General features: G+C 45.5%; 1 protein-coding gene across 1 annotated transcript in view; it reads right to left on the minus strand.

The window, feature by feature from the left end:
- LOC129324994 (aldehyde oxidase 3-like) overlaps positions 1-26,727 on the minus strand; it is a 123,929-nt gene that overhangs the window by 56,935 nt on the left and 40,267 nt on the right. The window contains exon 14 of the mRNA XM_054972477.1: positions 6,363-6,547. Coding sequence (XP_054828452.1) covers positions 6,363-6,547 — 185 coding nt within the window. The remainder of the gene's footprint in view (positions 1-6,362; positions 6,548-26,727) is intronic.

Below are 26,727 nucleotides of genomic sequence, written 5' to 3' on the forward strand. Positions count from 1 at the left end.
GCTCCAGAGGCTTGTCGCACGCCCGACCCTTTCCCGGAAGACCTGTGGGCGATTGGAGGGACTCCGTGATGCAGGGAGTATTATGCTCAGTGGCCCCTTCCACCCTCCGGGCTTACTCTGCGGCCGCCGCCCGTTTTCAGGCTTTCGCCACGGGGGCGGGCGGCCAGGGATCCTGGCCCGCGTCACAGGACTTGGTTTTGCAGTACCTGGCACACCTCAGGGGCCTGGGGCTTTCTCCCCGGACTATGAGGAGGGATTTGGCAGCCATTTCATTTTTCAGCAAGGCGCAGGGACTTCCCGATCCTTGCAACTGCTTCCTAGCTCGCCGGGCCCTCGAGGGCTGGGCCAGGCTGGCCCCCCCACCCCCTGACCCCCGGCGCCCCATCACCATTCCCATCTTGGAGCGGGTCCTTCAGGCACTCCCCAACCTGTGCTGGTCCGCTTTCGAGGTACAGCTTTTCCGGGCCGCTTTCCTGATCACCTTTTTTGGTGCCTTCCGCGTTAGCGAGGTGGCCTCGGGCTCCCGGTCCGACATGTCGGGTAGGGCCCTGGCTGTCTCCGACATCACCTGCTCCCCCCGCCGGGCCACCATCCGCCTGCGGCGGTCGAAGACCGACCAGCGCGGCCGGGGGGCCTCCGTCACGCTGCGGGCGGCCGCGGGCCGGCACCTGTGCCCGGTGCGGGCCATCAGGGCATACCTGGCACTACGCCCGCCCTTCCCTGGCCCCCTCTTCGCGCATGAGGATAAGTTGCCCCTCACCCGATACCAGTTTGCCTCCGTCTTGAGGGCATGTCTGCGCCATGCAGGTTTCCCCCCCATGCGGTTCGGCACTCACTCCTTCCGCATCGGGGCTGCCACCGTTGCCGCCGGATTGGGGCTCCCCGCCCCTGCCATCCAGTCCATTGGCCGCTGGCGTTCCAGCGCATTTCGCTCCTATATCCGCCCCCTCGGGGAGGCTCATTGCTAATGGTCTGTGTTGTTGTTGTTTCAGGCAGGGGGAAGATCGTGTGGGTGTGCGGCCACAGCATTGTCCACTGGGCCGGCCAATATGCGGCGGCCTCTGGTTGGGGTCAACATCTTGGTCTGGACGACCAGCTTCAGATCAGCTGGATGGGGGTTCGGGGCATGCTGTGGGACGCCCTCGTTCCCACGCTGACGCACCAGGCCCAGCGCCACGGCCCGCCAGATGCCATCGTGATTCAGCTCGGCGAGAACGACATCGGCAAGCGGGAGTGCCCGGAGCTGAAGCGGTCGCTGTGCGCTGACCTGGACCACCTGTTACGGCTCTTCCCGCGTACGGACTTCCTCTGGTCAGACCTTCTACAGAGACGCGTTTGGCGGGGGGCGCGCTGCCCCAGGAAGGTGGATGGCATCAGGCAGAGGCTTGCCCGGGCCGTGGAGCAGTTCATCAAGGAACGGGGGGCCTTCTTTGTCGGTCACCCGGACATTTCGCATCGCTTGGAGCCCCTTTTCCGGCCCGACGGGGTCCATCTCTCCAGCTGGGGTCATGATATCTGGTTGCAGGACATCAGGGATGCCTTGCTGTCTTGGCTTCAAGATAGGAGCGTTGGCGGGGAGCCCCGTCGGGGCTCCTGTGGCGGTGGGCATCGGGGCAGATCTCATTCGGGGGGGCCAGGGCCTGCGTGCCCAGGCCCTCTAAGGGGATTCCCATAAGGGATCTTGGGGGTGAGCGATGGAAGGGCCCGCCCGGCTCGGGGGCGGCCAGGAAAGCTCACCCCCAGGTGGCAGGGGAGGCCACTCAGGGGTGTACACCCAGGTGACTCCCCCATATGCCACTCCTTGGGTCCCCCCCTCAGCATGGCTGAGGGGGGTGGGTTCCGGCTGGCAGGCGGGCCAGCCGATGCTTTCTGGGATCTGCCCCTCATGCTGCGCCAATGCTCCCATTGTTATGCTAATAAAGTTGTGGCCTGTTTTCACCCAGCACCGGGTCTGGTCTCTTCATTCCGCGCACCTCCCTCCCCACCTTAGCATAGGCAGCAATCGATGGGCCCGGACTTACCTGGGCCCGGGTTGCTGCCGGCGCGTCGGGAGGAAGGGAGGCGGCGGCGTCCATGTTGCAGGGCTCGCCCGTCCGACCAGGGGCGAGCCCGGCCAATCAGTTTAAACCGCGGCCGCCCAATCAGGGCGGCCGGGGTATCGGGGGGGCGGGGCCTGGGGAACGGACTGCAGGTTTGCAGTCTTCCCTCAGGTCCGGCTCCGCCCTATTTAACTCTGCTGCCGGCCGCGTTCCTCCTCAGTCGCCGGCAGAGGACGATCACCCACCCTCCTCTCCCTGTTTCTTTGGCTTGGTTTATGCTATTGTCACAACTTCGTTTGCGGTGGGCATCGGGGCAGATCTCATTCGGGGGGGCCAGGGCCTGCGCGCCCAGGCCCTCTAAGGGGATTCCCATAAGGGATCTTGGGGGTGAGCGATGGAAGGGCCCGCCCGGCTCAGGGGCGGCCAGGAAAGCTCACCCCCAGGTGGCAGGGGAGGCCACTCAGGGGTGTACACCCAGGTGACTCCCCCATATGCCACTCCTTGGGTCCCCCCCTCAGCATGGCTGAGGGGGGTGGGTTCCGGCTGGCAGGCGGGCCAGCCGATGCTTTCTGGGATCTGCCCCTCATGCTGCGCCAATGCTCCCATTGTTATGCTAATAAAGTTGTGGCCTGTTTTCACCCAGCACCGGGTCTGGTCTCTTCATTCCGCGCACCTCCCTCCCCACCTTAGCATAGGCAGCAAATCAATATATCCCAGCAGCCCTTAAAATGTTTAATCATAAAATTAGTGCTAAACTGCTCTATGGCATTCCACTATGGATCACAATAAAGAAAGCCGAACAAATACAATCTAATTTTCTAAGGAAAATTTTAGGGCTGCCGTCATGTGTGCCCTATGCAGCTATTTGTTTGGAGACCAACCTTAGACACTTAGAGACAAAAGCCTGGATTCTAACAATTAAATTCTGGCTACGTTTGCACTTCAGGAGCAGCCCCAATAGTCTTATTGCATACATGCTAACTGAATCCCAGTCTTCTGCATGGTTAGCTGATATAGGAAAAAAAATCTCTGTAATCGGGCTTTGCCTTGATGAATTAGTTTTTATTTCCGAGAGGCCTGCATTTGCTTTGATTAAACAAAGACTTGTAGATATTGAGATGCAAGAACTTAGGAGCCTCGCCTCTGGTAGATGTTCCCCTCTGAGATGGGGGATTTCCTCTAATGGTTCTTTGGCAGAGTATTTTTCTGGTTTGACTTCCCCTCACCTTCGGAGAGCATTTATGTTAGCGCACTTTAATGTTCTTCCTTCTGCGGTACTCCATGGGAGGTTTAAGAAAATCCCTTACTCCACAAGTTACTGTGCCTGTGGCTTGAGGGATATAGAAAGTACTGAACATGTTCTCCTGTACTGCTTATTGTATTGTGATATCCACGCCACTTATCTAGAACCTTTGCTTCAAAATCGTGAAGGTCAATTGGACGACAGTAAAACACACCTTTTACTATCCACACATAACACTGGGATCATTGAATCTGTGGCTAAATTTCTTTGTTGTGCATTGAAGAGGAGAAGAATGGTTTAAGTGATGGGGCAAGGGATTTTTTTTTGTCTCTTTGCTGACTGTGCATATGCATGTCCTGTTATGCCAATAAAGGGGTTCGATTATTATGGTATGATAACTATGGAAGTCTCAGACAAATGACTCACTGTAAGAAACTGGGTTAAAAATGTGTGAAGGTTCATTGATGGAATAGTAGATAAGAAGCTTAAACTATGTGGATATAGATCTAGACTGGCTTGTCAGGTATATCTTGCAATTTTGTGCATTATTTTAGTGGAATAACTGTCATACTATCCACTAATATTTTCTCTAAAAACCTTTTTGTGGTAGAAATGACTGAAGCTTTACTGAGGAAAAGGAATGAGAGGAAACAGACAGCCTTGAAATACCAGAATTTTACTCAAGAAAAAGTGGTCACGAGAAGAGTCAACTGATGGGCTTTTCTTTCATGCTTCCATATTACAGATTGGGGTGGCATAATTTCAAGGCGGATGTTTCTGTTTTCTGCTTTTGGGAGGACACTGGAGTTCGTATAAAACAAACCGCCACAGTCCCTCCATCAAGGCATAACGGGACTTTGTTGATAATATCCAAGAATTATCTGGGTTTTCACTCTTTATCCACTGCTGCTTGGTGGGGATAGCTGGGAAGCCAATTGGCTGGCAACAACATCTGGGGCCGGTTCCACACGTGCTTAATTTCCCACTTTATTGTGCTATGATGGCATTAGTTGTGATCCCACTATCATGAAGCACCATTCGCATGCCTGTTCAGCTGCCTTGACTGGTGTGTCTGCGTCATGCTCCCAGAAGTCCACATGCTGCAGGAAAAGTGCTATTATGGGCGGCGGATGCGCGTGTGCCGCAGCTGAGGAAAGCACATTCATGTCCATTTCTGGGGATTTCCCCACCACCACCTGTATTCAGATTTGTACTATATCCATGTTTCAGTATTTAATCTTGGAACATCTGTCCCAAGATGCAGAGAGAGTGAGAGCAAGGCAGGGTGCTTTGCTGGTTGCGAGGCTGTGGCAAGTCCTTGGGTTGGAGAAGCACACCCCGCTTTGCTGCCTCCCCAGCACAGTGGATCTAGGTGGGCGCTGTGGCGAGTGGCACTTTTCTCCCCCTTCTCCTCCTCCAGAGGAGTTAGCCATGTTAGTCTGCAGTAGCAAAATAGAAAAGAGTCCAGTAGCACCTTTAAGACTAACCAACTTTATTGTAGCATAAGCTTTCGAGAATCACAGTCCTCTTCGTCAGATGCAGGTCATGCAAAACCTGCGTGAGATGATGCTATCTTTCACATTTTTTTCACGACGTTGCGCCCTGTTCCGGAAGAAGGTGAGTAGTGTGGAAACGGCCATAATTTTGTCCACAGACTCGAGTTAGATGGTATTCAGGCATTTTACTATCCTTCAATTCCGGTCTCCACAAGTTTTTTTTAAAAAGGCAACGCCTAACTGTTTTATTGTGGAAAAAATACACATTATTCACTGTCCATTTACTTTTCAAAAAATCAAAATAGAGCTTTGATCAAACACAGCCTCCCCCACCATCGTAAGAAGAGCAGCCCTGCTGTATCAGGCAAGCGGCCTACCTAGCCCAGCACCGTGTTTTGCACAGAGACCAGTCGCCTTGAAGGGCCAACAAACAGGCCACAGGACAGGCCGCCGAGGCCAAGGCCTTCCCTCGATGTCGCCCCCTAGCACTGGGTTCCAGGGATTTATTGCTAGTCGTCTCCTAAATGCAAGTTATACAAGGGCTTGTGGAAATAGACCCCACAACTTTCAGCAGACCTGATGGATACTCTCACCTCGTGGCACCAACGTACCTTGCAAACCAGTCCTGTTTCTTTACCCATGAAAACATTCTTATATAAAAAAGAAGACCAGGTGGCACCAGTCAACTTAATGTCAGCATATAGGGAGCTTTAAACAGTGTTTCAGTAGAGAGGGGATAAGGAATAAATCCCAAACCTCGCTGCACTGAGACATGCACCATTGTACAGACACAGCAGGGAAGGGGTGGCCGATGTGAATATGCAACCACGTGGCTCAGCGTGAGAAAGGCATTCCAGTCATTTTTCACCACAGAGCTTAGACACCCAAGCAAAAGCCCTACCGCCGCTGGTCTGATGGCATCATAGACAAGTGTGTGTAAGAGTAAAGGGAGAACAAAATCAAGTGCCACACAAAGAAGGCATGTAAAATGTTGTCAGGTTACAACCTGAATCCGTAACACATCAGTCCTCTTCTTAAAGATAGTATACTCATCAAATAAGTAAAACAGATACCTAAAACTCTTGTGTATATAAGTATAGCTGCAAAGGGGGCCTGTTCTTATCTAAACTCTGTTTGGGCCTCTTGCTAAAACTGCCAGGGGACAAGGCGTGTTTCATTATACTATGTATGATGAGCACCCTTAAAACAGCTTTCATTCACAAACTGCATTCAAAGGCTCTGAAAGGAGCATCTACAGGCACGGGCCTTTCTTTAGTCCACAAGTTGTTTATATTGAAACATTATACCAGCAAATTGATTTTAAAACATTAAAAAAATCTTACCACAGATTCACTGAAGATGAAATTCTTCTCCCCCCTCCCTGTTGTGGTTTGGAGAAAATTTATTGAACATCATTTTGAAACTCTTGGAACAAACAATTCAGGACACTCCTCTTAATGCCTGAAGACAAACTTTAAATATGGAAAATCTATCTCATGTTTGTTTGGGAAACGGTTAGAGTTAACCACCTCCCCTATTAGCAAGAAGGGCTGTTCTGTCAGGATTCCCAGAGGACCATCGTACCTTCCTCGCAGCTTCTGAGAGGTGACCCGGGCACTCACGGTGGTGTAGCCGATGCCTCCGTATAAGATAGCCAGATCCTTAATGACATCAGTGCCTGGCTGGAACCGGACCCGCATTGCAGAATTGATCACCGACAGGGCGTTTTTCCTCCGCTCCGCCTGTCGGAATGCAGACACAAACTCATCCTGGCAAGACAAGGAGACGTTTGGTCATTTCACCCTCATTCTTTTTGTCAGACTGTGGCTAAATAAGGCTCTTCCTACAGGTTCCCCCTCACAAGCAAACAGGAGTCCATTGTTTGATTAAGGAAACTTTACTGCAGAAAAGGTCCATTATAGTCCACTGTCCTGAATAGGAGACTCAGGATGGTACACGATCATTGTTACCAATGAAGGGCAAAGCATGAGGTACAGAGTAACAGTTCCCAGCTGGACCAGCCTCCCCCCACAGTTCTCAAAACAACATCTTTCAGTCTTGGGAAGTTGCTCTCTCTCAAGGCCAATGCTTGGTGGAACGGTGTTAGACAAAACAATCTCCTCCGGTGAGAAATCTGCCTGGGAAGTGGTGCACCTGTGGGGAAAGCACTTAAACACTAAAAGCATTAGAAAATGGTGTCAGTACAGTTTACATATACACTGGACCTGACATTCTGCCCCCCTTAAAATAGATCCCCCCCTGGTTTATATGGGTAACGAGTATGAAAAGCTTTGGTTAACCTAGGAGCATGAACATGCACAGAGTTCACCCATTCATCATAACCAGAATCAAAGTCCTTCCACCTAATGAGGTAAAACAGCTGTTTACGTTTGAACTTCGAGTCCAGAATTTGTTGCACCTCATAGTGTACTTGGTCGTCTATTAGAGTAGGGATGGGCGGAGCTTTGACATGCCAGTTGTCGTCGGTTGGAGCTTTCTTTAAGAGACTGACATGGAACGTATCATGAACATGGCGCAAATTCTTGGGCAAATCTACTGCAACAGTCACTTTATTGATTACCTTGCGCACAGGAAAAGGTCCAAGGAACTTTAGCGCTAGTTTTCGGCTGGTCTGGGCTAGTTTTAGATTCTTGGTGGAAATATAAACATGATCCCCAGGTTGTAAATCCCAATCGGCCGCACGATGGCGATCTGCGTACTTTTTGTAATCCTGTTTGGCTTTCTCGAGGTGTTTTTTGATAAGAGTCCATTGTTGAGCGGCCTCCCCCCACCATGAAGATGCATCCGGCGAGCTAGAGGAATGGAGAGGGGGAGCGTCCAGCGGGAAAGGGTTGAAGTGAGCTCCATATACAATCTTGAAAGGAGCCTCTCCCGTGGAAGCATGCACACTGTTGTTGTATGAGAACTCCGCGAGAGGGAGAAGATCCACCCAGTTATCTTGTTGGAAATTAATATAACAACGAAGGAACTGCTCTAAAATTTGATTAGTTTTTTCGGATTGCCCGTCGGTTTGTGGGTGGTGGCTTGAGCTGATTCCTTGTTCAATATTCAACATTCGCAAAAGCTCCCGCCAGAAGTTGGCAACGAACTGTCCGCCGCGATCCGAAATCACCTTGGACGGAAAAGAATGTAATTTTACGATGTGTTTTAAGAATAAATCCGCCAATTTCCGCGCGGTGGGTACAGCAGTACACGGAATAAAATGTGCTTGTTTGGAAAACAGATCTACCACTACTAAAATGCAATTATGTCCTTTTGAATTGGGCAAATCAGTGATAAAATCCATGGAGATTATTTCCCAAGGTCGGTTAGGTGTTTCTAACGGCTGTAGGAGGCCCGGAGGTTTTCCTTTCCGAGTTTTGGCGCTGAGGCAAATGGGGCAGGAACTAAAATATTGGGAAATGTCTTTGCGCATGCCCGGCCACCAGAATTGCCGTTGGATCAGATGTAACGTTTTCAGGTACCCATAATGACCGGCCGTGGGGGCATCGTGACATCGCTGCAAGACCTCCCGTCGGAGGTTGCCGGGGACATAGAATTTGGTCCCGGCCAGCCAGTCCCCCTGTGGGGATTGAATCAGTTTAGTTTTGGGCGCTTTATCCCCCTCCTTCTCCACTTCAGCTTTAAGTTTCGTTTTCCAGTCTTGGCTGTGCGGGAGGGGCTGGCTCGCTCGGCTGCGGGTAGTCACCACGCCTCCTAGTTGCGTAGGTGAGAAGACAGTGTCTATAGTCTCCTCCCTTTTGCTTTTGTGTTGGGGCATGCGCGATAGGGCGTCGGCAAGAAAATTAGTTTTGCCCGGGAGGTAATTTAAAGTGAAATTGAATTTGGAAAAGAATTCTGCCCATCGTAATTGCTTGGCATTCAGTCTGCGGGGGCTTCGAAGGGCCTCCAGATTTTTATGATCAGTCCACACCTCGAAAGGGTGCCTTGCCCCTTCTAGCCAATGTCGCCAGTTAGTGAGGGCTGCTTTGACAGCGAAGGCTTCCTTCTCCCATACATTCCAATTCCTCTCAGCCTCAGAGAACTTTCTTGAAAGGAATGCACAAGGCCGTAGCCTTTCATCTTCCCCCTTCTGCAATAAAACCGCTCCAATGGCTGTATCGCTGGCATCGACTTGCACTATGAAAGGACAGTTTTCATTGGGGTGGGAGAGGACGGGTTCTGTAACGAATTGCTTTTTTAGGCATTCAAAGGCTGTTTGGCAATTGGATGTCCATTGTATTTTGGAGGAGGGTTTCTTTGCCTGGTCCCCTTTATCTTTGGTTCTTAATAGGTCTGTTAGGGGGAGCGTGATTTGTGCGAAGTTTGCAATAAAGTCTCTGTAAAAGTTGGCAAAACCCAGGAAGGACTGTAATTCCTTGCGGGTAGTGGGAGTTTGCCATTCTTGGATCGCTTGTATTTTAGATAGATCCATCTTCAAACCCTCTGAGGAAATACAGTAACCGAGGTAGGTGAGCTCGGTTTTATGAAATTCGCATTTGGATAGCTTGATGGGCAGTTTATTTTTCATTAATACAGCCAGAACCTTTTGAACTAGTTGAATGTGGTCCTCCTCGGTGTCTGAGTAAATTAATACGTCATCAAGGTACACCACAACTCCTTTATAGAGGAATTCATGTAATACTTCATTTATCATGGACATAAAAACTGAAGGGGCTCCCGCTAAACCAAACGGCATAACTAAGTATTCAAACTGTCCGAGGGGCGTATTAAACGCTGTCTTCCATTCATCCCCTGCCTTTATACGAACGTGGAAGTAAGCATCTTTCAAATCTAATTTCGTAAAGATCTTACCTTGGGCCACGACGTTGAGGAGGTCTCGGATGAGCGGGATGGGATAGGCGTTGTTGGTTGACACAGCATTAAGTCCTCTAAAGTCCGTGCATAGCCGGAGTCCCCCATCTTTTTTCTTCACGAAGAGGACTGGAGCCGCATGGGGGCTATTGGCTGGGCGGATGAACCCCCTTTGGAGATTGGTGTCGATGAAATTCCGGAGCTCTTCCCGTTCACGGGGATTCATAGGGTAGAGTCGGCCTTTGGGGAGGGAGGCCCCGGGTAATATCTCTACTGCGCAGTCGGTTCTTCTGTGTGGGGGCAAGGTATCTGCTTCCTTTTCGGAGAAAGCGTTCAAGAACGGCCAATAATATTCGGGTATTTGTTTTATGTCCTCCCGGGTGAGAAGAGCTTTTTCGGTGTGGGAGGGATCACTACCCCAATTTTGGTCCCATCGATGGGTTTTACAGTTAGCGTGATTAAAGGTGACACACCCTTCTGCCCAATTAATGTGGGGGTTGTGATCACAGAGCCACTTGCTGCCTAAGATCAACGGGTATTTGGCCGTCGAGCTGATGACGAAAGATCTTTTCTCCCAGTGTTGGCCCATGGAATGGTCTCGGTGGTAACAGGGTTCATGTTAGTGCCATCCATTTGTTCAAAAATTACTGGGTTCTGCAATTCGTGGACTGGCAGGACCAATCCGTTGACTAGGGCTGGGGCGATGATATCTCTTGAACAGCCCGAGTCAATAAGGGCTTGTACACGAATGTGCATCTTCCTCTCCGGGTTCAGTAAAGTCACTGGCAGGAATAGTATGGACCCAGGCGGCCGGTCCCGTGTTGGGATGGGCTTGGGGTGGATCTGTCGTTTGGGCCCTTTCACGACAGATCCATTTCGTTTCCCGACAGGGGGCTTTCTGGATTCCCCTCCACACTTGGGGAAGCGGGGTCGTATTCCATGACTTCTTCCGCCTCCAGCCCCCTTTCTGAGGTTGGTCGCTGGGGAGCGCCGCGACCTCTGTTTGCTCGTGGAGCTGGAGTCGGGCGTTGGAGTGTAGGAAATGGAGTAAGGGTTGGACACCGTAGTTGGAGTGGAGGTCTTTGCACAGGCCGGTGGGGGCATTGTGCTGCAAAGTGACCGGCTTGTCCGCATTGCAAACACAGCCCTTGCTGCCATCTAGCATCTCTCGCTCCACGGGTGGCATATCCAGCGCCCCGTCCTCCCTTTTGTAGAGTCAATGGTCTTCTTTGTCCCGTTTGTTGTTGTTGTTCAACCAAACGGACTTCCAAAATGCGATTTTCAACTTCGCATGCAAGTTGGATCCAGCCTAATAGAGTAGGAGGATTGTCCTGCATAAGGGCTCTATCTAGGAGTCTCGGGTTTAGCCCTTGCTTGAACAGGATAATTTTGGTGGATTCCTCACACCTAGGGCATTTAGCAGCTAGTTGTCAGAATTTCGTAATATAGTCTCTTGCCGACATGCTGCCTTGTCTAATGGCTTGCAATTCTGTTCGGGCCCTAGTTTCCTCTAAGGGGTCTTCGTATTGTGCTCGAATAGCATCCACCAACCCCTGGAGAGTATTAAGTTCTGGGGCCCCAATATTGTATAGACCTACATACCAGTCCGCTGCTTTACCTTGTAAGCGAGAACCGAGATGCTCAATTTGGCTGGCCTCGCTACCAAAGAGGTGTCCCCACCGGTTGAAGAATTGTACTACTTGCACTAGGAAAAATCCCAGTTTGGAGGGATCCCCATCAAAAGTAGCTTCCAGTTTCACCCAGCCCATAGGAAGGTCTTGTCTCGGAGCCGGTGCTGGGTAAAAGTCCATCGGAAGCATCAATGGCCCTTGCAGCACGAGGAGGGGTCGTTGGGGACCCGGTTGTGGCGGCGGTGCTGGCTGCGCTGGCGGCGGTAACACCGGCTGGGCTGGTGGCGGCAGTCCCGGCTGGGCTGGCGGTGGTGGTCTTGGTTGGGTTGGTGGCGGTAGTAATGGCCGGGCGGGCGGCAGCAACCGCGGCCGTGCTGGTGGTGGCAACACCGGAGGCGTTGGCAGTAGCAGTTGAGGTGGAGGTGGCCGTAGCGGTTGGGTCATGATCGGCCGCTGAGGGGCGGGTCGGTGGGGTCGCAGTGGTATAGGCCCCGCCGGTTGATTAGGAGGTGGTAATATTGGTCGGTCCTGAGGCAAACGTATCGGTTGCTGTAAAGGTATTAATTGCGGTCGAAGCGGGAGGGGCCGCAGCGGCGAAGGCCTGACTGGTGGTGGGCCGTGCGGGCTTGCCCCTCCCGGCGTCGTTACTCTGGGAAGCAGAGGCTGTTCCTGTGGCACCGGTAGACCTTCCCTTGGGATTTGCTGAATGGGAACAACTTCTGGCTGTTGGCGTGGCAATCCCTCCCTTGGAGGAGCCGGAGGCTCTTCTGACTGATCCGGCCGGACCGTTATTGGAGAAGCGGGAGGGGATATTACCGGCGATGCGGTCGGACGGGTTGGCCCTTCCTCCCCGTCTCTAGGCACCTCAGCTGGAGTATCTCCGGGAGGTGGATCTCCGTCCAGTCTAGGGGGTTCCGTTGGAGCTTCTCCAGGTACCTCAACTGGAGTATCCCCGCGAGGCGGGACTTCGTCTAGTCTAGGAAGTTCCGAGGGAGTTTCCCCCGGTTCCCCAGGACAGGATTCCTCCTCTCCTGAGGGCGGCGGCTGCCACGGGGCGACATCCACCGGATAGGAAATAACGCTTTGGAGGGTAGCTATTTGTACAGCCATTTCTTCAGGTGATAGTCTCTCTCCTGCCCCCATCGCTGCGATTAGATGAATGGCATGTGCCAAACTTTCCTCCATGTCGATCAGTTTAGCTTTCAACTGTTGTATTCGACTTGGACCCGGTTGCCCCATCATGGAACCTCCCTCAGTTGCGGTCACCGGGGAAAACGGCCCCCAAGGCGGGGGGTCTCCTTGATCGACTTGCGATCTCGCTGCTAGAATTCCTTTGGCTAGACCCGTCACTGCCGAGATGCCTGAATCTACAGCAAGGGTGCGACTTTGCATCTGCACCCAACTTTGTTCAGGAACTTCCGTTGGCTCTTTCCACGGGGCAAGTTCCGTATAATCCCAACTCAGAACGCCGCGGCGGGATGTGTCCCCGTCCATCTGTTCGGTCGTCCTATTTCAAAACAGCTACGGTTGGCTGCTGTCCAATTCAGGGACAGTCTCTAGGCTTCGGCGCCCGTCCATAGAAGCTCGTGGATGTAGCCCGCTGGCCCAGCGCTCTCTCGTTTCTCGGGGTCTGGCCCCCCACTCCGACGGTGTGGGTAACGAGATCAAGGGGAGGGCAGCAGCCGTCGGCCTTGTCCCCTCACTGCCGAGGTCGATGAGAGGCGGGGTAGTAGTCGAAGCTCCGGTCCCTGCTGGCACAGGTTCCTGAGGTTCTTGGGGTTGCGCTGGTTGACTGTCGGGAGACGCATACGGATCAAACAAAGGATCCCTGTCCGGGACTACCTTGGATTCCGCTGGGCCCGACTCAGGCATGATTGGTAACAAAATGTCAGACTGTGGCTAAATAAGGCTCTTCCTACAGGTTCCCCCTCACAAGCAAACAGGAGTCCATTGTTTGAATAAGGAAACTTTACTGCAGAAAAGGTCCATTATAGTCCACTGTCCTGAATAGGAGACTCAGGATGGTACACGATCATTGTTACCAATGAAGGGTAAAGCATGAGGTACAGAGTAACAGTTCCCAGCTGGACCAGCCTCCCCCCACAGTTCTCAAAACAACATCTTTCAGTCTTGGGAAGTTGCTCTCTCTCAAGGCCAATGCTTGGTGGAACGGTGTTAGACAAAACAATCTCCGGTGAGAAATCTGCCTGGGAAGTGGTGCACCTGTGGGGAAAGCACTTAAACACTAAAAGCATTAGAAAATGGAGTCAGTACAGTTTACATATACACTGGACCTGACACTTTTTACCCTTTACAAAACTCCCAGGAAGGAATTTTCATAGGTGCCCTTGCTCCAGATAACCTGAATGGCCCTGTTCCCCTCCTAGAAGATCCAGGAGCACAGGAGCCTTCTGACCCATCCACATTCTGGCCTTAGTCTGTCCCACAGTCAACGCGACCATCTCCAGTCCTCATCTCATAGAGTGATCCCCTTCATCATCAGAGGGTAACCATACAGTCTATTTTCTATTTAAAAACCTTATTTTTCTGCTCATTGTCATGTCTGAGCCCCATCCATGCCAATTTTGATTCTGTTCTGCTGAACACAATGTATCCTGTTATAGCTCAATATCACTTTGCTGGTGTCATAACTAGGGGTGTGCAATTTGGGTTTCTGATTCGGGTAAAGTATTGCCGAAACATTTTTGGCATGCCGAATCAGTTTCGGCAATACTGAATTGGAGATTGCTGAAGTGATTCAGGTTGATTTGGGTCGATTCGGCAAAGAATCGCCATTTTGCTAGCCGTTTGCATTTGCTAGCCATTTGCATTTGCTCCCGGATTTCCGGGAGCCTGGGGGGGCATTTTCTTTCCAAATCAAAACAAACTTGGTGGGGACCTTCTCCTAACTCTCCTCTAACTACCCCCCAAACAACTCTCCTAACTCTCCTCTAACTACCCTCCTCCTACAAAATCAAAAAGAGTCCAGTAGCACCTTTAAGACTAACCAATTTTAATTATTATAGCATAAGCTTTCGAGAATCAAGTTCTCTTCATCAGATGCCTGATCCCTCCTCCTACACTCTCCATTATTCTCTATGGGGAAAAATAAGTCATCTTTCTAGGTGGCTTGGGGTGGCGTTTTGCAAGCAAAATGCACCCAACTTTCAAGGGACCTGCTCCCACCTGTCCTCCCACCCTCCACCAAGTTTCAGGGAGATAACACTTTGGGGGGGGGCTACTTTATGGCCTCCCAAAGAAGGTGCCCCATCTTCCTCCACTCCACTATTCCCTATGGGGAAAAAAAGAGGCTTGTCTGGCTAGGGGTGGCATTTTGCATGCAAAATGCCCCCAACCTTCAGGGGACCTGCTCCCACCTGTCCTCCCAACCTCCACCAAGGCTCAAGCAGATCCCATATTGGGGGGGGGCATTTTATGGCCTCCCAATGATGCTGCTCTTACCCCCCTCCTACTCCACTATTTCCTATGGGGGGAAAAAGAGGCTTGTCTGGCTAGGGGTGGCATTTTGCATGCAAAATCCCCCCAACCTTCAGGGGACCTGCTCCCACCTGTCCTCCCAACCTCCACCAAGGCTCAAGCAGATCCCACTCTCTGCGAGAACAAGGGAAATAAAGTGAAACATAACAAGAAGACAACTACAAAGGGCCAAGAATGGCCTACAAATCAATCTACAAAGTAAAAACAGTAAGAAACATGATAGACATATTATTAATGCATTACAGTTTTTCGCCTACAACACTTCCCTCTTTATTATCAATCAGCTTGTGGTCTCATTAATATATTTTTTGTGTCTCATTTTCTTGCTAGCTCAGAACCTTATTCTTAAAAATCAAAGCCACAAATTATTTTTCTTAATCTCTCACAGATAGTCCTTAAAGGGTTTCCAATTTGCCATGAATTTAGAGAGTGTTTTATCTCTAATTAATGCTTTAAGTTTGGCCATCTCAGCTAAGTCCATCATCTTTCCAGTCCAATCTTTCAATACAGGTAGCTCCTTGCATTTCTATTTTTGAGCATATAAGAGCTGTGCTGCTGTTACCATATATAAAATTAAAACATCATGCTCTTTTTCCAATTTATCATCCATAATTCCCAACAAACAGAACTCTGGTTTAAACTGTAAATTAACCTTTAAGATTCTCTGCATTAACATATGTACCTGTAACCAATTTTTGTTTGCTTTGTTGCAAGTCCACCAATGATGATAAAATGTTCCTTCCTGTTATTCACATTTCCAACATTTATTTGAGACACCTTTGGCCATTTTTTGCAATTTTGTCTGGAGACATACACCACCGGTACATCATTTTGTAAAAATTCTCCTTGAGAGTGGAACCCAAAGTAAATTTGAGGCCCTTAGACCACGTATTTTCCCATTGATCCATTTGTAGATTGTACCCAAAATTCTTTGCCCATTTTCTCATACATTCTTTGACAGATTCTTCCTCTGTATCAAATTTCTTTTTTTTTAAATTTTAATTTTTTATTTAGCTTATATAATTGATTAACAGTTAACAGTTAACATTTCAACTTCCAAACAATGTAAAACAAATCAACAAACAAACTTAATAATGCACTTCTCAGGTATTAGAACAGTGCCATAATATTAACTTAGGGCAACCAAAAGAAAGATAAGTGTTTAGGAGGATGTATGTCATTAATAATTAGACATTCAAAAAACGGAAACCATTTAGTTACAAAGTTAGATTCTTTTGAACGGAGTTGTGATTGACTAATAAGGTCTGCAGTTTTTTCTTGGATAAAGAAATCCCATAGCTTAATTAACCAATTCTCAATAGAGGGGATTTTAGATGAATTCCAGTTGGAGGCTAATAAAGACTTGGCGGTCTGTATCAAATTTCAACAACAGTTTTTACATTTTCTTAATTATATGATCACCAGTTGTACATATTTCTTTTTCAAAATCTGTCCTCTCTTGCTGAAATCCCCATTCTTTCTTGTCCAATTCAAACCTTACTAACGATTGCTCATAAAAGATCCATTGACATTTGTAACCTTTAGCTAATAATTCTTCCCTTGACTTGAATTTATACTCCTCTTCCAGAAACACTACTAAGTCTCCGTAAGTCAACCAGTCCCATTTAGTTAACATTTCCTTTCTATAAAAGGCTTCTTGTGGTGAAATCCACAATGGGGTCTTTGGGGATAATCTCGGTTTATACTTATTCCATATTCTCAGAGTTGCTCATCTTATATAATGGTTTTTGAAATCCACATTAATCTTTACTTTGTCATACCATAAGTAGGTATGCCAATCAAATCACAAGTCATGTCCTTCTAGTGTCAAGTATCATTTTTCAGAGTCATCCATTCCTTCATCCACATCAGACATGAGGCTGCAACGTACAGCTTTAAATCTGATAGTCCTTTCCTTTGCATCTTGTAATATTTTGTATTGGACACTTGGTTTTTTCTCTTGAACAGTACATCTGATATTAGGTTCGGTATTGTCTGAAACAAGAACAACATTCTAGGAAGAATATTCATCTAAATCAATATCCTCTCCAACAAAGACAATTGTAATCTATTCTATTTTAGCATATCCTTTTTAATTTTTCCCCAAACTTTTCCATAGTTATTTTGAAATAGCATAGAGTTCTTCCCTGTCAGTGTACTACTTAAATATTTTACCCTTTCCCCCACTTTAACCTGTTTTCTTCGATAGCACTTCCCGTTCTTCTATATCTATATTTTTGTTAACATCTTTGTTTTTTGTTCATTAACTTTGAAACCTGCCAGATCACCAAATTCTTTTGCATCAGTGTCTCAATTCCTTTTAAGGGATCTTCCCGAGTTATGACTAAGTCGTCTGCGAAGGCTCTCAGTCTGTATGTCTTTCTTAATTTTTACTCCTGAAAGCCTTTCATCTTGTCTGATGTCTCTATTCAAAATCTCCAAAATGAATAAAAGTGGCAATAGTGGACATGCCTGATGCGTTCCTTTTTGAATCTCACAAGATTCAGTTGACCATGGACCATAATTCTAGCTGTTTGTGAGGTATAAATTGACTTCACCCATTTCACCAAATTTTCTCCAAAATTCATCTCTTCCAAAACTCTGAACAAGAAAAGTCCAGTTGAAATTGTTAAAGGCCTTCTCAGCATCAAGAAAGATAAGAGCTGCTTTTTTCTCATTATGTTTCTCCAAATACTCCAATGTATCTAAAACCATTCTTACATTATTTTGCAAGTATCTTTTTGGCAGAAACCCACTTTGGTCTTCATGAATTATGTCTTTAAGTATGCACTTTAATCTTTCTGCTAATATTGTAGTAAATAACTTATAGGCATTGTTCAACAATGATATTGGTCTGTAATTTTTTACCATGGTTAAGTCTTGCTCTTCTTTGGGTATTAGTGTGATGTTAACTTTTCCCCAAGTTTCTGGCATCTTTCCTCCCTGTAGGATCGAGTTCATTGTGATCTGAAATGGCTGTAGAATCTCGTCTTCAAATCATTTATAGTACTTAGTTGTCAAACCATCCAGTACTGGAGATTTCCCTATTCCCTATTTTCATCTTTTTGATTGCCTAAATTACTACTCGAATTATAATTGGACCATTCAATATTTTCTGTTGCTCAACTGAAATTTTGGATAGATTCTGTTTTCCAATATAGTCATCTAATTTTTTCAAAGAAATATCTTGACCCCTGTATAATTTTGAATAATTCTTGAAGAAAATCCTTTGGATAGCTCAATCATCATTTTGCATTGTGTTTCCATCATACATCTTTCTTTCCTCAGTTTGTATGCCAATGATCTACCCAGTTTGTTCACAAATTCAAAGTCTTCTCCAATTCCCTTGTTGATAACATGGATATTTGTGACTGTAAATATTTTATCTCTTATACTATCTTATTATTACCTGGGACTTTTTGCAATTCTTCCTTTTAAAAAATTTCCTGCAAGATCCCTTGCAATTTCTCTTACTTCTTTTTTTTCAACATTGAGCTGTATAAAATGGCCTCTTATAAAAGCTTTACTTGCATCCCATCCCATGTTCACATCTGTACCTTTGTTCAGGTTTAATTCAAAGAATTCTCTTATCTTTTTCTTGCACTTCTCCACAAGTTCAGCTTTCTGGAGTATAGCTTCATTTATCCAGAGGACTTAGCCGTGTTAGTCTGTAGTAGCAAAATCAAAAAGAATCCAGTAGCACCTTTAAGACTAACCAATTTTATTATAGCATAAGCTTTCGAGAATCAAGTTCTCTTCATCAGATGCCTGATCAAAACTGAGCAGATACAGAAGAGGAGGGGAGAAGAGAGAGAGGAGAAAGAAGGGGGCATAAATCACAAGGGGACAGAATGCAATTAGCATGGAGGCTATCAAAACATTCCTTTGCTTGGAAATGTAAACATCGGTGTGCAGTCAGTTTGCTGTATTAGTTTGTAGCAGTGAAGGTATCCAATTCCTATGTAGTATAAGCCTTCGGTAACCACAGCTCTCCCTGCCAGCTGCATCTGACAAAGAGAACTGTGGTCCCCGAAAGCCCACACCAGGCGTCACTGGGCTCCCCCAGATCACGCCTCTGTAAAGAGAATCTGTTACCTGTGATAATGTGATAACCATTCATAGTCTCTATTCAGTCCCAGCTTGACAGAGTCAAATTTGCATATGAATTCCAATTCAGCAGCCTCCTGTTGGATTTTGTTTTTGAATGGTTTCTGTTGAACCACAGCGACCTTTAAGTCTTTGGTGGAATGTCCTGGTAGATTGAAGTGTTCTCCCACTGGTTTTTGGACGTTTCCATTTCTAATGTCAGATTTGTGTCCATTTATTCTTTTGCGTAGAGGTTGGCTGGTTTGTCCAATGTACAGAGCAGAAGGACATTGTTGGCACATGAGGGCATATATCAGATTGGAGGATGAGCAGCTGTAAGAGCCAGAGACAGTGTAGTTGATGCCATTGGGTCCTGTAATTGTATCCCCTGGGTAGATATAGGGGCAGAGCTGGCATCTGGGTCTGTTGCAGGGCCTGGTATCTGTGCTGGTGACTCTGCTGGCCGATTCATGATTGTAAGTGAGAAGTCGTTTAAGATTGGGGGGCTGTCTGTAGGCAAGGAAAGGTCTTCCACCCAGGGCTTCTGAGAGAGAGGTATCATTTTCCAGGATGGGTTGTAGCTCACTGATGATACGTTGGATGGGTTTGAGCTGGGAGCTATAGGTGACAACCAGTGGTGTTCTGTTGTTAGTTCCTTTAGGTTTGTCCTGGAGCAGACTGTTTCTGGGTACTAGTCTGGCCCTGTTGATTTGTTTCTTCACTTCATTTGGTGGGTACTGTAGTCTCAAAAATGCTTGTTGTAAATCTCTTAAGTGTGAGTCTCGGTCGAGAGCATTGGAGCAGATACGGTTGTAACGTAAGGCTTGGCTGTAGACAATAGATCGAGTGGTATGTTTAGGGTGGAAGCTGGAGGCATGTAGATATGAGTATCGGTCTGTTGGTTTCCGGTATAAGGTGGTATTTATTCGTCCATTATGTAGTTGTACAGTGGTGTCCAGGAAGTGTACCTGTTGTGTAGAGTGGTCCAGGCTTAGGTTGATAGTAGGGTGAAAGTTATTGAAGTCCTGATGAAATCTCTCAAGGGCTTCCTTCCCATGGGTCCAAATGATGAAGATGTCATCCAGGAATCTTAAGTATAGTAGTGGTTCCAGTGGATGGGAGCTGAGGAAGCATTGCTCTAAGTCCGCCATAAATATGTTAGCATATTGTGGTGCCATGCGTGTGCCCATGGCTGTGCCATTAACCTGTAGATATAAGTTGTCACCAAATTCGAAGTAATTGTGAGTGAGTACGAAGTGACAAAGGTCTTAGGAGTCTAAAATAGGCCTCCAGGTCTCCACAAAGTTGTATGGTTTGTGTGGGTCTGGCTGGGCAAAAGGATAGTCCACGTGAGAGGACTGATTCCTCTTCTCTTCTCCCCTCCTCTTCTGTATCTGCTCAGTTTTGATCAGGCATCTGATGAAGAGAACTTGATTCTCGAAAGCTTATGCTATAATAAAATTGGTTAGTCTTAAAGGTGCTACTGGACTCTTTTTGATTTTGCTACTACAGACTAACACGGCTAAGTCCTCTGGATCTATGACCATGGAAAGCACCGCATTCAGCCGAATGGAGAGGAAATCCATCAACCTCATGAGGAAACTGGCACAGATACAAACAGACATCATCTTTCTTTCTAAATGCAAAAGACTGGACATTCTACCCAAGGGACTTCGTGTGAGGAATCCATTGAAATCCACTTACTACACAGACTACAGTGAGAAACTATGCAACACCTTATCCAGGAAACTCTTAATTCACCTCATTGGACTGATGTACAGCAAGCAACAATGGATCAAGCAAGAGATCTCTGAACTAGACTCTTCCATGAAGTGCACCCCCTCTGCACAGACCGGGAACTGGGAGATGTTTGCCACAACCAGAGAAACTATTTATTGTAATCTATTCACTGAATTACAGAACAAGAAGGAGAAGAAATTCTCAAAACTCCTGCCTGCAACAGAGAGCAAAAACACTTGGGATCCAAGCAACATCATCAATCTTTCCAGTTACAAGCTGAGCCCAGCAGAGGAATCAGTCCTCTCACGTGAACTATCCTTTTGCCCAGCCAGACCCACACAAACCATACAACTTTGTGGAGACCTGGAGGCCTATTTTAGACGCCTAAGACTGAAGGAATTCTTCAACCACTCTGCTGGACAAAACGACGAACAAAGCACTGAACAGACACCATCACAGCAGCCCCCACCCCCCCAACCCAGCAATACACAACCATCGTTACAAAACTCCAGGAAAAAGAATTCCACATGGACACCCCCTGAGGGCCATAACTCCTCATTGGACTTTTACATTGAATGCTTCCATAGACGTGCTCAGGCTGAGATAATTGACAAACAACAACACCTAAAGCAGAACCTCAGCCGTGGAGAAAGAGAGGCCATAAACAGCCTCCAAAATAATTCTGGCATCGTAATCAAGGAAGCTGACAAAGGCGGAGCAGTTGTCATCATGGACAAACAAAATTATATACAAGAAGCAGAAAGACAACTCTCCAACACAACATTCTATAAAATACTACCTTCTGACCCCACTGAACAATACAAAATGGAACTCAATAAAATATTAAAAACACTCCCCATGGACATACAAGAATGCATCCATACGGACACACCCCAGGAACCACGACCAGGAAGATTCTACCTACTACCCAAAATCCACAAAGCGGGTAACCCAGGACGCCCAATTGTTGCAGGAAAATGCACCATCACAGTAGGTGTCTCGGGATACATGGACTCTATCCTCAGGCCCTATGCCACCAGCACACCCAGCTATTTACGGGACACCACTGACTTCCTCAGGAAAATACAGTCCATTGACAACCTACCAGATGACACCATCCTAGCAACCATGGATGTGGAGGCCTTGTACACCAATATCCCACATGCAGATGGATTGCAAGCCATACGGAATATTATCCAGGACAAAACCACAGCAAACCTCGCCACTGAACTTTGTTAACACCATTGTTAACAAATGGTGACAAAGGGCACCCCTGCCTCGTTCCTTTACTTATTTTCAGTTTTTTGGTCAAGTCCTCATTCACTATAATTGCTGCACTTTGGTCTCTATAAATTTCTTTAACCGCTTGTATGAACTTTTCTCCTATTTGCAGCTTTTCCATAGTGGCAAACATAAAGTCCCAGTTCAAATTATCAAATGCTTTTTCCGCGTCCACGAAGAAAAAACCAACCTCTCTGTCACAGTGCTTATCATAGTATTCAATAGCGTTCATCACTGTCCTCAAATTGTCTTTAATTTGTCTGTTGGGTAAAAATCCCGCCTGTTCTTTAGCAATGAATTCCGACATCCATCCTTTCAATCTCTCTGCCAACATCTTTGCAAATATTTTATAGTCATTATTCTTTTTTTTTTTTGAAAAATTTTTATTGGGTTAGAATCCATTATTTCCACATTTACATTCAATTTTCCCCAATTTTTTCATCTCTAACCCCCTCCCTTTCCCCCCCCCTTTTTGTTGACTTCCAACAGCTTTCCAACCCTTTGTCCCCTTTCCCTTACTTTTATTAGCTTCCTCTATCTAAAACAAATATATATTCTCCATTATTCTAAGCAGTACATCCTTAACTATTTTTAACATTATATGCCCAAACTGTAAGCCTTTGTTTCCATCTTAGATAAACAATTTATCCCAATTTTTCAATTTCAGGTATTTCTATATATCATAAACCATATAGATCATACATTCGTTTATATCAAACAATTTGACTTATTCTCTATATATATTACTCATTCTATCATTTTATAATAGTTCTATATATCTCTCCTCACGTAGTCAATCAATTTGACCCATCTATATCTTCAGACATTCAGTTTGGTACAAAACTTGTCAGAAAAAAAAAGAAAATATTGTTAGTTAATCGCTCCTTATATTTAGTCCTTGTAATTAATTATTTTCTCTATGTTCTGTTTGTTAACCTATATATATCTATATATATGTCAATCTATTAATCTGACTGCTTATTAATTCACATTTATCTCTTCTCCCCCCGGTAAAGTCTCCCCCCTCTACTTCAATACTTCAGTAGTTCTCAAACTGCCACAGTTTTCCTCCCACCTCCCATTTCTTCTCCAGGTATTGTTTCAGCTTCTCCCAGTCTGTGTTGAACTGCCCTGAGTCCAGATCTCTCAATTTTCTTGTCATCTTGTCCATTTCAGCCATATACAGCAATTTGTAAGTCCAATCTTCAATAGTTGGCACTTCTTGTACTTTCCATTTTTGCGCATACAAAAGTCTAGCTGCTGCTGTCATATAAAATATCAACGTCCTGTGTTGGGCTGGAATTCCCTCCATTCCCAAGTTCAGTAGCAGGAGTTCTGGGTTCTTATTAATTTGAAATTGTAAAATTTCACTCATTTCTCTTATTATTTCCCCCCAGTACTGCCTGGCTACCTCACATGACCACCACATATGATAGAGGGAGCCCTCATGCTTCTTACATTTCCAGCATTTATTAGAAGTATTCAATTCCCTAGCGCAATCTTCTTTGGTGTCATGTACCAACGATAGATCATTTTATAAATGTTCTCTTTGATATTAATACATGTCGTTGTCTTCATTGTAGTTTTCCACAAGTATTCCCATGCCTCCATTGTTATTTCTTTATTAAAGTTTATAGCCCATTTCACCATTTGTGTTTTAACTATCTCATCCTCGGTATACCACTTCAACAGTACTTGGTATACCTTGGATATTCTTTTCTTATCTTCTTTAAGAAGGGTCTGCTCTAGTTCCGAATTCTCTATTCGTATACCTCCCTTTACAGAGTCCGAATTATATAAGTCTCTGATCTGTCTATACTGGAACCAATCGTAGTTAGGTGATAGTTCCTCTTGTGTCTTTATTCTAAGTTTGGATGCTTCAGTTTTAGTTATTTCTTTATACGTTAAACATTGTTGTTCATTATCAACAGCTCTCGGGTCTATCACCTCATATGGAACCACCCACAAAGGGGTTCCTTCTTGTAGATAAATTCTGTACTTCTTCCAGATTATGTATAGACTTCTCCGAACAAAGTGATGCAGGAACATCGAGTTGACCTTTACTTTGTCATGCCATAAATATGCATGCCATCCAAATATTTTTTTATATCCCTCTAGGGCTAGTAGTTTCTTGTTCTTTAATGTCATCCATTCTTTCAACCAAACTAGGCAGATTGCATCATGATAAAGTCTCAGATTGGGCAGTTGCATTCCGCCTCTTTCCTTTGCATCTTGTAAAACTTTCACTTTCACTCGAGGCTTCTTGCCTGCCCAAACAAAATCTGATATTTTCCTCTGCCATTTTTCAAATTGTTTGGAGTCTCTGATGATTGGTATTGTCTGTAGCAAAAACATTACTCTTGGTAACACATTCATCTTAACTGCTGCAATCCTGCCCAACCATGACAAATTCAATCTATTCCATTTAATCAAGTCTCTCTCTATCTGAGTCCATAGTTTTCCATAATTGTTTTTGAATAGATCTATGTTCTTTGCAGTTAATTCGACTCCCAAATATTTCACTTTACTTGTTACTTCACAATCCGTTGTTTCCATTAACAATTGTTGTTTCTGCTTAGTCATATTTTTGCATAATATCTTTGACTTCTTTTTGTTAATGAAGAAACCTGCCAAGTCTCCAAACTCCTTGATCTTATCTATCACTCTTGGCATGTTCTCCAATGGGTCCTCTACAATTAACATTATGTCATCCGCAAATGCTCTGACCTTATATGAATAGTCCTTTATTTTTATTCCACGAATTTCATCATCTTGACGTATTTGTATCATCAGAATCTCCAATACTAAAATGAACAACAATGGAGATAACGGGCAACCTTGTCTTGTTCCTTTACTTATCGTCAATTTCTTGGTCAATTCATCATTCACCACAATTGCTGCAGTCTGGTCTCTATAAATTTCCTTAATTGCTCTGATGAATCTTTCTCCCAATTGTAGCTTTTCCATAGTGGCAAACATAAAGTCCCAGTTTAAATTGTCAAACGCTTTTTCAGCGTCAACACTGACGCTGAAAAACACTGAATTCCACTCCAATTCTTTATTGCTCTTTGTCACAACGCTTGTCATAATATTCAATAGCATTGATCACTGTCCTTAAATTGTCTCTTATTTGTCTGTCTGGCAAAAAGCCTGCTTGTTCCTCCTCTATGACTTCCGAGAGCCACCCCTTCAATCTCTCCGCCAATATCTTCGCAAAAATTTTATAGTCATTGTTGAGTAGCGATATAGGTCTATAATTTTTCACATTAGTCAGGTCTTGGCCCTCTTTTGGGATCAATGATATATTCGCTTCACTCCAAGTTTCTGGAATCCTTTGATCCCTTAAAACCCCATTCATCACCTCTTTTAGGAATGGTGCCAGTTCATTAGCCATTGTCTTATAGAATTTAGCCGTAAGTCCATCTGGCCCTGGCGCCTTTCCTAGATTTGCAGATTGTATTGCCTTACTTATTTCCTCGTCAGTTACTTCACTATTCAACTTATTTCTCCAAGCTTCCGAGATTTCTGGAAGTTTGGTTTTCTCCAAATATGACGCTATTGATTCTTTGTTTACTTCTTTTTTATTATACAGCTTAGCGTAAAATTTATAAAAGGCTCTACTAATGGTAGCCTGCTCCAAATACGTTTTGTTATCTTCGCAAATTTTATTTATTATCTTCTTTTCCCTTTTCTTCTTCAATTGCCATGCCAGGTACTTCCCAGGTTTATTAGCACCCTCAAACGCTTTTTGGTTCAGTCTTTTGAGATTCCACTCCAATTCTTTATTGCTCATTGCTGTTAGCTGTTCTTGAAGTATTTTAATTTCCTGGTATACCTTCTTTTTCCCTGGTCTCTTTTTTAGCTGTATTTCTTTGGCTTTTATTTTCTCCTCAATCTCTTGTCTTTTCTCCTCTTTCTTCTTTCTTGCTCTACCATTTAAGTCCATTAGTATGCCCCTTACAACCGCCTTGTAAGCATCCCAAACTTTATTGGTTGGTACTTCTTTATTCACGTTGTATTGTATAAAAAACTTTGTCTCTCTTCTCAGTATTTCCATATTCTCTCTTTCCTGTAACAAGTCCTCATTTATTCTCCATGCTTTCCTTTTTCTCTTTTTTCCAAATTTCCACATAATTGGGTTGTGATCTGAGCCTACCATAGGCATTATTTCTACCTCCTTAGTCCATAATGCTAAGTCTTTTGAGGCCCAGATCATATCAATTCTTGATAATGTAGAATGCCTTGCAGAATAAAAAGTAAACTGTCTGCTTTTAGGATATTCTCTCCTCCATACATCTTCAAGAGTCTCTTGTTGAATCAACTCAAAAAAAAGCTTTGGTAATAGTCCTCTTTTCTTTTGTACCGTTGTAGTCTTTTTGTCTAGTTCCAAGTCTGTCACTCCATTGAAGTCTCCAGCAAGAATTATCTGGTCGTATGCAAGATCGTCTAAATGCTTCCTTAAATCCTCAAAGAAGCTTTCTTTTGCACCGTTAGGTGCATAAAGTCCGACTACCAACACTCTCTTTAAATTCCAAATACATTCCACTGCTACAAATCTAGCTTCCACATCTCTCATAACAAATTTTGGCTGTAGCTCCTCTTTTATGTACAACACCACTCCTCTTTTTTTCTTGTTGGAGGCCGCTACAAATTCTTTGCCCAATTTTCCAGATTTTAGATATTTTACATCCTGTTTTCTAATATGGGTCTCTTGCAAACAAACAATGTCACATTTTTGTTTTAGTAGCCAGTGAAAAGTATTTTTCCTCTTATTCGGTGAGTTTAGTCCATTTACATTCCAAGATAATACTTTACACTCCATACTCATGATCTTGTTGGTAAGTCTTTTTCATTGTCCTTAATAAATCGCTCCATCTCTCGCTCAGATCTGATGCGTT

The sequence above is a fragment of the Eublepharis macularius genome, chromosome 2, assembly GCF_028583425.1.
Source record: "Eublepharis macularius isolate TG4126 chromosome 2, MPM_Emac_v1.0, whole genome shotgun sequence".
NCBI classification, from domain to species: Eukaryota; Metazoa; Chordata; class Lepidosauria; order Squamata; family Eublepharidae; genus Eublepharis; species Eublepharis macularius.